The sequence below is a fragment of the Azolla caroliniana genome, unplaced genomic scaffold, assembly GCF_043228905.1.
Source record: "Azolla caroliniana isolate FFs.n. ecotype wild unplaced genomic scaffold, voAzoCaro1.0.p SCAF_21, whole genome shotgun sequence".
Lineage (NCBI taxonomy): Eukaryota > Viridiplantae > Streptophyta > Polypodiopsida > Salviniales > Salviniaceae > Azolla > Azolla caroliniana.
Window position 1 is genome coordinate 12,841,524 of NW_028230456.1, and position 10,384 is coordinate 12,851,907.

General features: G+C 40.7%; 2 protein-coding genes across 4 annotated transcripts; one reads left to right on the forward strand and one right to left on the reverse strand.

Moving 5' to 3' along the window:
• Positions 1-335: 335 nt before the first annotated feature.
• On the forward strand, positions 336-2,805 carry LOC147850658 (zinc finger protein CONSTANS-LIKE 16-like). 2 transcript variants are annotated; one of them, XM_087336606.1, is made up of 3 exons: positions 336-1,858; positions 2,091-2,306; positions 2,437-2,805. In XM_087336606.1, exons 1-3 carry the CDS (start codon positions 404-406, stop codon positions 2,476-2,478), a joined length of 1,713 nt encoding a protein of 570 aa, XP_087192732.1. In that variant the 5' UTR covers positions 336-403; the 3' UTR covers positions 2,479-2,805. The 2 variants fall into 2 exon arrangements, with proteins under 2 accessions (XP_087192732.1, XP_087192733.1); XM_087336607.1 differs by having other exon boundaries at positions 339-1,858; positions 2,103-2,306.
• Positions 2,806-3,414: 609 nt separating this feature from the next.
• Positions 3,415-7,343, reverse strand: LOC147850659 (uncharacterized). Of its 2 annotated transcripts, none has more exons than XM_087336514.1 (3): positions 7,144-7,343; positions 6,814-7,008; positions 3,415-4,928 (listed from the first exon to the last, which is right to left on the reverse strand). In XM_087336514.1, exons 1-3 carry the CDS (start codon positions 7,279-7,281, stop codon positions 3,531-3,533), a joined length of 1,731 nt encoding a protein of 576 aa, XP_087192640.1. In that variant the 5' UTR covers positions 7,282-7,343; the 3' UTR covers positions 3,415-3,530. The 2 variants fall into 2 exon arrangements, with proteins under 2 accessions (XP_087192640.1, XP_087192641.1); XM_087336515.1 differs by having other exon boundaries at positions 6,814-6,976; positions 7,139-7,343.
• Positions 7,344-10,384: the final 3,041 nt, after the last annotated feature.

The following is a 10,384-nucleotide window of genomic DNA, read 5'->3' on the forward strand; positions in this document are numbered from 1 at the left end:
TTCCTCTTCCAATTCCGTTCAAATTTTGCTCATTTGCATAGATCACATGGTTTTCCTGTTGTTCTCTTCTTCCCTCAGCTAAAGGAAAAGCAAATTCACATTTCCGAGCTTAAATCTGTCGAAAAAATCATCAATTTGTCGAAAAAACACATTCAAACTACCCCCCTCAAAAAAAGAAGAAGAAAAAACAAAAACCCTAAATTTGGATCCCTGTCTACCCTTGCTTGTCCACTAAACAATTGAATTTTAAAAGAGCAATTCTGATGCCTAACAAATATACATCACCACAATCACAACTACAGTTACAGTTACAGCAATTGTGAGAACAAGAAGTGTATAAATCTGTCTGTAAAATCTTTCAGCTCGGGAATCAGGCCATTCAACCAGCAAACAACAAACAGCCATGGTGCCATCCAAACATGGCATGGGGATCGGTGGAAGAGGAGCGAGAGCATGCGACATGTGCGGGGAGGAGCGTGCGAGATGGTACTGTGCTGCTGATGAAGCATATCTATGTCAGCGATGTGACATATCCGTACACTCGGCGAACTCTGTCGCGAGAAGACACGACAGGGTGAAGCTCGGGTCTAACGGAGAGCCCACATTGAAGCTCAAGCCATGCCGTGGTCGACAGAAGCATGTTCATCGGAAGACTAGCAAGAAGAGTACAGTACCAACAACAAGCATGTGCTCGGCCCGATTAGATGATAGCCATCACCAGGTGCCCAAGATGATCGATATCAATCCTGATGCTATCACGATAGATATACCCCCCACAGACTCCAAGCAATGGCCAAAAGCCTCCACCAAGAAGCGCGCTCGAACCCCTCGGAAGTGTGCCTCGAACCCTAATGTCAATAAACCAATACCCGTCGACCCAGAGCTCATCACCGATCCTAACCCTAACTATAGCGCGCCCGTTAAAGAAGAGAAATTCGGTGAGGATGCCATCTTGTTGTACCATCTTTTGGCTATGGAGGATGAGGAAGACAATCGTATCGGTAATCTGGGTGTGAAAGTGGAGCCATTGAGCCCTTGTTCGACATTAACCTCCAAGGATGTCACCGAATTTAACAAGGCCGAAGAGAGCGAATCGACGACACATCAAGTGCCCATACTGTGTAATGAACCTCTCTTGCAAGAGCTTATCAACGATATAATGCCTCCCGATGATCTTATGGAAAACTTACTGCCATCATGCATTAAGGATGCTAGTTATAGTAATGCAGCCGATCATCACAATCATCATCATCATCATTATTCATCTTATAATAAGACCGAGTTCGGATGCTTACAAAGATGTGATTATAATGGTATAGATGGATTAAGTGCATCATCGATATCATCCAAGATGGACACGAATGGCACCTTTCCGGAAGGTAGTAGTGGCATCGATGAAGAAGGCGAGAGCCTTTTGATCAATGACGAAGACTCAGATATCGATACCTTTGATGTCATGGATCTCTGCTCGAATGCAAACTTTGGTAATGATGGTGATGATGATGGTGATGGTGATGGTGACGAAGAAGACATGAATGGTTGTGATATTCGAGGGGATTTCCCCGACATGGACATCTGGAAAGAAGAAGAACCCTGCAACAGCATCTTCGAAGGGAATCCGTTCAAAGGGGAAGGAGAAAGAGGCTTCTTCGACATGGCTTGTGTGAAGATGGAAGATCCTGTACTGCAATCGCCGGCAACAATCGCACTGCCACAGGCGCCGCCACAATTGGAGAAGCTTCTGTCATTGAAGCTGGATTATGAAGAAGTTCTCAATGCATGGTCTGATAGAGGGTCCTTGTGGCTGAATGGCCAAAGACCACAGATGGTGCCGGACATCCTGTACTTCTATGGACATGTAAGTGCTCCTTTAGGGTTTAGGGGTTTAAAGCCCTCAAACATTGTCTGTCTAGTCATCTACCACAGAATTGCTGGTGTTGTATCTGGACCCAATGTATACTAAAAATGGTTGCACAAGATAGTAGTAGAATTTTGGCCAAACGTTTGGTACACCATACTTTGCTTTCACCCTGTGCTGTGTCCATATCTGACTGACTGATGAGGAGGAGGTGTGTATATTGATGATACAGGGGAACTTGCAGGCGCAATATGGTGGAAGATTTATATCAGTGATGGGGGAGTCGGGTGGACTTGCTAGTTATGGCAGCACACGGCAGGTGGTGCCCGACAGTGGCCGAGAGGCACGCGTAATGCGGTACCGCGAGAAGCGCCGGACGAGGCTCTTCGCCAAGAAGATACGGTATGAGGTCCGCAAGCTCAACGCAGAAAGACGGCCTCGCATGAAGGTATACATTGAATCAAGCTTTCATGGAGGTTTTTCCATTCCTTTTCTCTTTTCATTGCTTGGGTTTAGTGTTTAGGGTTTAGAACATCAACTTACATATAGTTGATACCATCATGTCTTATGATTTGCAGGGTCGTTTTGTAAAAAGATCAGAGATCACTACTGCAATGTAAAATCTAGAGCTCCAGAGTTTCTTTCTCGAAAGACTCGAAATCATGTGCATACTACTATTCCCAACATGACTCTCAAAAGCAGCAGCAGAAGAAAGGCCACCCCAGTTTTGTACTGATATGGGGTTGTCTTTTTTGTTAAGCTTCCATGTAACTTTCCTCTTGTAACCAAACCTTGGCTTGCTCATAGCAAAACCTCTTGTATTTCATTGTACTCACATGTAGATGAAGAGTATCTCACCCATGGATTACTATCCTTCTCCGCCCCATAGCTGGAGCTTGTATCAAGAGATTTTGATACAAAATAATAATAAGAGCTGCCTTTCTTCTTTTGCAGTCACATAGTTTTTGCCTGCCTTCTTTTGAAATTTGAAGAGATATGGAACTCTGACAATCACATGGCAAAGACAAGCAAGGTTTCCTATGATGGACTCTAATTTATATTTGGCAAACCATGATTAAATCTGAATGATAATAATGGTTACAATCGCAAGGTCTCAAGGTAGGGTATATGTCTTAGGGTTTTTCCTCGTTTGAAAAATGACATGCAAAGGATTTCCAGAAGCATAGCCAGTGTTTCGTTATCAACTCATCATTTATGTAGACTCTATCACACAGTGCTTAGTTTTTTTACCTAGCTATTGTTCTGTTGTGTCATTACTAGGTTTCCGACAGCTGCTTAACCAACTTTGAGGAAAATTATTAGTGGGTGCGATAAGAACAAATGTGAGTGGGGTAGAAGAAACATCATACTGACATGTAGCTGAATATCATATCAAGGTAGCGTATGAGCTGAAAATGAGACATGTAGAAACATCATAATTATGTAAGCTGAATGTCATTTCAAGGTAGAACATGAGCTTAAAGTGAGACACATAGAAACATCATACTGACGTAGCTGAATATCAAATCAGGGTAGCAGACCATCCCCAAACACAGTTTTTAAACATCATTCATTAGTTTTAGCTTTCTCAATCTATGTTAGGCCTATCCAATCCAAGTTACAACCAATCATCGTGAATCAAGGTCAATAAAATATGAAAGTTTTAGACACCCTATCCTAGTTCTTGCTTGGCAACACCACCAGAGATCCTGTGGCTCTTCATCTTGCCAACAAACATACTGATTGATGATAACGGAAACTTCTTCTTCTTCTTGTGATCTCCCTTATCCAAGGCAGCTATTTCTCGAGGAGAAGCCATTTTTCCACTATCAAATGATGTGCTCACATGCTCTCCTTGGGGAAGAGAAGAAGTAGCAACCAGTGATTCATAGCTACATATTTGAACCATACCTGCGCTATTCTCATGAAGTGTTTCTAATCTACCATCATCATCATCATCATTCCTTTTCCGCCTTTCTATGGCATATCGAGTTGCTTCAGCTTCAGCATTTATCATCGATTGTAGTTCTGCTCTTGCATCGGCATTGTCTGTGCACACAACCAAATCATGTTTTCTTTTCCCACCTTCTTCTGCTATCGCCATCTCCCGCAACTTCTGAGACAAACCCACAAAAGCTTCGTTACAGGAAATCGCCGACTTCAGCTCAGATTTCACTCGCTCAACCTCTGATCTCAAAACCTTGATTTCCGAATCTGAGACTTCCTCTCTACTCTTCATATCTGAAAGCTCGGATCGTGCTAATTTCAACTCCATTTCAGCACTATCCAATTTGTCTTGAAGTTCCTTGATAGAAATTCGTAAAGCTTCTTCATTTTCTATGGCCTTGGTAACCTCCAACTTAGCTATCTTTATTTCTAAAGAATACAGAGGCACATCTCCTACTCTTTCAAGTTTTGTTAGGGCTTCCATAGCATTACAAAGGTTACTTCTTATCGTTGTGGAATCAGAATCCTTGTCTTGTATTGAGGCTTTTTGCTCATCCATTTCAGCTTGTCTTGCGGCGAGCAAAGCCTCTCTCTCTCTGTTTGTCTCAACACATGCCATCTTCACCAATAGAAGAGACTCTTTAGTCCCAGATATCTCATTCATGAGTTCCTCTACTCTTCTCGCAGTTATTTCGGCAGCAATGTTGGCTTCCTCTGTTTGCCTTATCAACGATTCTCGCTCACTTTTCACCACAGACAGCTCTTGTTCCAACATTTCTGACCTCCTCAGGGAAGCTTCCAATTTCTCTAAGGTTTCCCGATGATGTTTTGTTTCTTGCTTTAGCTCCTCTAGTGTTTCCCGATGATGCTCTCTTTCTTGTTTTAACTCTATTTCCCATGGAGCCGGCTTTTCAACTGATCTTTCCTCATTTTCATCATCAGCAATACTGAACCCAGATTTGGGGATTGATATGTCTTTTGCATTTATAAATTTGCGAAAATTGTCTATTTCTACCAAAGCTCTTTCCCTCTCTTTCTCGGAATCCAAGAGTTTAGATTTCGTTTTCTGTAGCTCCTGTTGCAGCTCCTGCAGTTGTGCTTCATTTGCCACCCCATGATTCTTCTACATAGCACAAATCAAAGAAGAAACAAGGGATTGAGAGACGAAGATTTTTATTCATAACCATGCTCATCACAACAATTTGCATGCATTACAATCAACGAGCAAAAAAGATAGAAGCATCCATTATATACTATGAAGATTTAACAATGGCACGCACAAATTATAAACAGCTTTTTGTGACACCATTGCGTCCACCTAGTTAGAAACACTCCAGGCTGAAGTTGTTGGATGGTGGAATTTCTTGATGAGTTGAAAGCCCTGATTCTGGTGTTTTACTGATCCTTCACCTTCGCTGTTGATGATATGGTTTTCCTATAGGATTCATGGGACCATGGCGTTTTATTTTGGCCCCATATCCGTCCTGGTGGGTTCTTTTCAGGTACAACAATCAGTTAACCCTTAGGTGACTGCCTACTCATGCATTATTTCAATGACGACTTTACACATGGGATGATCAGGCCACTTGATTTGGGATCTAGGAGAGTGGTTGTCGAGATCGGAACCCAACATGGCAAGATGCCAGTGTATCTTTCTTCTCATTTTCTGTAGGGTTTGGTAGAAAGATTTTGATTAGAATTTGCAAAGTAAGTCACTCTCACAAAATTATACCATTGGCTGCATGCCAGAGTTAACAATCCGTTTCTTACTGATTTCTGTCCTTGCATTCGGTCTCTTGACATAAACCTTGTGTTCAGCTAATCTGTAGGCTGTATTATTCCCAGACAGTTACAACATTGCCTGCTGCTGAATTTAATCACTGCTCACTTTTACTTGTATTGGTCTATTAATATAAGCTGCCAGGTTGCTTATTTTTAGTAGAAAACTATTGACACTTACATTGTGCTGGAGTCACAGGTTCATTTCGTATGTCTCCGCTCAAATTCTCATGATAAATAGTTTGTTTTGCATGTTAGCCTGCACACTGAATATATATTTCTTCGGACAAGTACTCTCACTACTGCATAAAACGGATGCAGAATTATTCCATAAGACAGCTTCATCAGACCTGGTCTTTATGCTTACTAGGACTGGATAATTATAGTGAACATCCCAATATGTTACCATCTGGAGATATGTACCTATAATAGGCATTGCTAGTATTACTTTGTGGAGTATTTGGAACTTTGTAAGAGTTGGTGCTTCACATTCTAGATCAGTGACTCCAGCCAACATATGATATAAGCTCACTTATACCTTGAAGAGCTGGTGAAATGGCTCCTCAAGTGCAGCACAGGAATGGCTTGTGTTGATACAACTGTGGCCACAGTGACTTGTGGTTGGGTGATTAATGCCCCTGGCAACAGTTGGTGTGGTGGGATTTGTTCTCAGTTGGCCCGCATGTTGCCCTCGATGGGGTTGTGCTTAGGAATCAGCAATGGGTTTTGGCTTAACAGGTTTGGCCTTGTCCAAACCAAACCAGTTAGGCCTTAACCAGTTTGGAGGTTTTCCAAACTTGAACCGGTTAAGGCCTAACTCGCATGTTGGCGGGACATTCTCATCTTTGCTGTGTTTAGTCTCCTGGAATGGTGGCATACTGTATATGATTTTACATTATGTGGTTGGCACACAAAAGCGTACTTTTCATGATCATAAATGTGTTCAACACATTCGCATATGCACATTAATCCATGTGCTTAGGACATAAAAGCATGCCACTATCTAGAACACATTGTTCAAAGCATCCAATTATATGCATTAACTGCATGTGATTAACACATTAGAGAATGATCTCTACTACCATGTATGTGTTCAAAATTTGAAACCATACAGTCAATTATCATGTATATGTTCAAAATTTGGCATGCATATACATATGTTAATATAAACCAACATGCACTCTTGCATATATGTGTGTATTTATCTGTGTATGCATATATGGTCTTACCTCTTGTGATTTAGTTAGCTTTGCATTATCATCACTACCCTTCTTCTTCTCCCCAAATATCAGGACTGCTGCCTTCACATTCTGATAAGGCAAAGTTGTATCTATATCAGCCCTCCTCTGAAGGTATTCACCTTTCGCCCTTGATGCAACTTCTGCCATAAAACTTTCCACGCCAGAATGGGCGAATGGATCAATCTAGCTGAAAACAAATAATCACAAAAACCAGAGCTTTACAAAGGAAATACCATAAAGTTACAACTTAAGATGATTTGGAAAACCCTAACGCATTCGAAGGTTTTCGTTGATTCAGGGGATACATACGTACATTACATCACCTCTCTCGTCTGACAAGAATTTTACAGATCTCTCAGAGCAGGCGGGGACCCATTTGAAGAGGATCGGATTTGGGTTAATGGGTACTGAACCTCTGACCCTAAAAACAAAAACTATTTCTTCTGTGTGTCTCATTCTCCGGATTGCTGCTAGTAGGAGGCTCTTAAATCACTGTTTATTGTGATATAATTAAAACTCAAACTTGAAGTTAAAGTTCCATCTTTGGAGCACCTTAGAAAGTGAATTTTTATTAGGGGATGGGCCCATCACTTATAAATTATAATAGAGTCAATCAAATGTACATAAAACATCACCAAGACACACTAGGAGCTCAGAACATCACCAGACTAGGCAAGTGGTCACTAGTCTGTCGGGTCAAAGCCTAGAAACAAACATCTCCAGACCAAGCCGATAATTAGTTAGGCCAAAGCCAAGAAACATCTCTAGACCAAGCTAGTAGTCAGTCAGGTGAAAGCCCAGAAACATCACCAGATCAACCCCATATAGACTCTCTCTCTCTCTCTCTCTCTCTCTCTCTCTCTCTCTCTTTTCGTAAATAATGGCTTTTATTAGGAAAGAAAAAACACCACCATGACTAACTTACTACAAAGTATAGAACCCTTCTATCTAGGGATCTAAAGACTACTACGTCACCAAACTCAATGCCACCCTACACACCAATTCAAATGGCGAATATGATGATATGTGACCTTGCAGAGTTCTCTCTCTTCCTGTTTGAGATTTCGTGACTTCTCTAGCATTGTCAATTGCCACAAAAGAAGTCCTTTTAACTTTAGAACATATTTTCTCACCCCAACTTGCGAATAAAAAATGAAGGCATTCCTCATATTCCAATTGAACCATAGCCCCCAATACCTCAAGAACTCAAAAATAATTTGAAAATGAGGCATTGGTTCATTGTTCTCTATATATGCAAAAACCCAACCGAAGAAAGATATACTTACTTCGGTTAGAGACATCCACACCAAATTGATACACCTCCAAACCATCCTTGCCATCGGGCATGAAATAAATCGATGCCTACTATGTTCCAATTCCACCGAACAAAAGAAACACAATCCTTTAGTAATGTTTCTTTTTTTTAATGCATCCCCCAATGGTAAAGCTCCAACCATAACTCTCCAAATAAATACCTTGGCTCGTAGCATCAATCAAGAACACCAACCTGTCTTGATCACATGTTCAACTTCCAAGTAATGGGCTTATGAAAACCCCATATCTTTATAACCCTTTCTTCCAACCACTTATGTTTGTCAATCAACTTGTGATAAGCAACATTTGTTGAGATCATAGTCAATCTCTTATTTCCAACAAACCTCCAATCAAGCTCTTGAGATCGCCCATCTAAATTAGGAATTGGCTCATACGAAGAAAGTATTTGTTGCAACTTATCCCAAATAAAGGTATAACCTTTTGGAATACGAAATGTTGATCTTATTGTTCGAAAATCCATTAATCTTCTTTGTGACACCAACATAGCATCCTTAATTGTTACCAAACCCAATCGATCCATCCGATTAAATTGAAGGTTAAGAATTTGTTTATCTTCCCACCTCAACAACCTTGATGTCACCAAAACCTCCATTTGTAATAAATTGGCACATCCCCTTTCTTGTGGAGGATTCCATTCCACAAAATCCAACATATTTTGCCATGATGTCAACAAATGATTAACTATCATAGACCCTGCACATTTGACATCCCTGTCAGAATTAATTACATTCCACCAATTCGCTTCAACCTCCATGTTTCCAAGCTTAATTCTGTTTTTCTCAATAAAGTACGCCACCATTTCTATACAAGGTTGTACACCTTCAAACATAAATCGACGAGCCACAATATGCTCATATAGATTCAATATTGATGCCCTACCAAGACACTTCGGAGTACAAACATGATCACATGCCAACAACGACAAGACACTTTTCCCTTTTCTTTTCCATAACAACATTCACATTGAGTGTGACAACATTTCAAGAGCTTTCTTTGACCATGGGAGCAAAGGAAGATAATAAGATACCAAAGAGACCATAATCAATTGGACCACCTTAAGTCGGACATGAAAAGGCCAAAATTGAGACCTCCAATACATAAACTTATCCTCCAACCTTTTGGATACCCACTCAATAAGTTTCACATGAGAAACTTACACCCCAATTGGATATCCAAGGTGATGACAAATCATACAACGATGTACTATCCTTCCTGACCACCCCAACCCTAACACATCTTATTCTGTACATGAAATGAGGACAAATTTATGCATCTTAATTCTCAACCTTGAAGCATTTGAAAACAATTCCCACGCATCTCTTGTCTTACTAATATTTTCCCGATTAGGTGCCAAAAACATAATATGGTCATCGGAGAGAGCTTGAACAATACATGGCTTCCCTGATGGCAACCTTAGTCCAAACAATTATTCCTCCATAGCCATATTGTGTAACTTGACAAGAATAGGATGTGTCACAATAGTGAATAGTAAAGGACTTACCAGGCATCCTTGTCTAACTGGCCTCTGAATAGAATTCGGTTCTGTTACTCCTCCATTAAACATCACATGTAAAACTAAACCCTCCCCTAATGTGTATATCAACTTAATAGGATCACCAAAACCCCTACATTCCACAATGGCATCTAGTGAATGAAGAGATATGTATGAAGTATATAATATAGAGTTGAGGAAATTGGGGTTCGAACCCAAGACACAGAGCTTGTAGTGTAACAACTTACCATTAGGGTAAACTAATTACAATAAAAAGAGAGAGAGAGGGAGAGGGAGAGAGAGAGAAAGAGAGAGAGAGAGAGAACTTAGGGAACTCCCTAATTTCTCTCTTTCTCTCTCAATATCTCTTTAACACTTTGGTGACACCGGTTCTTCTCTATGGGGTGGAAGTATGGGGCGATAACATCCCTAAATCTACATGGAAAGAGTTTGAAAATGTTCAAAAACATTTTCTTACAAAGTTTCTACAAGTTAAGAAACAAATGCCCTACACCCTCCTCCTTGAGACATGATCGCTTCCCATTGAGATCATGGCCATGGAAAGGGTTGTTGAATACATGCTTAAGGTTAAAAAATGTCCCTCACATCAACTTCCTAGAATTGCATGGGAAGCCAGGCAAAAGATCCAAAAGACGCATAAAAGCAAAATTTTGTGTTCCGGTTGGATGCAAGATATAGAAAAATGGTTTGGTAGATGGGATGCCAAACACT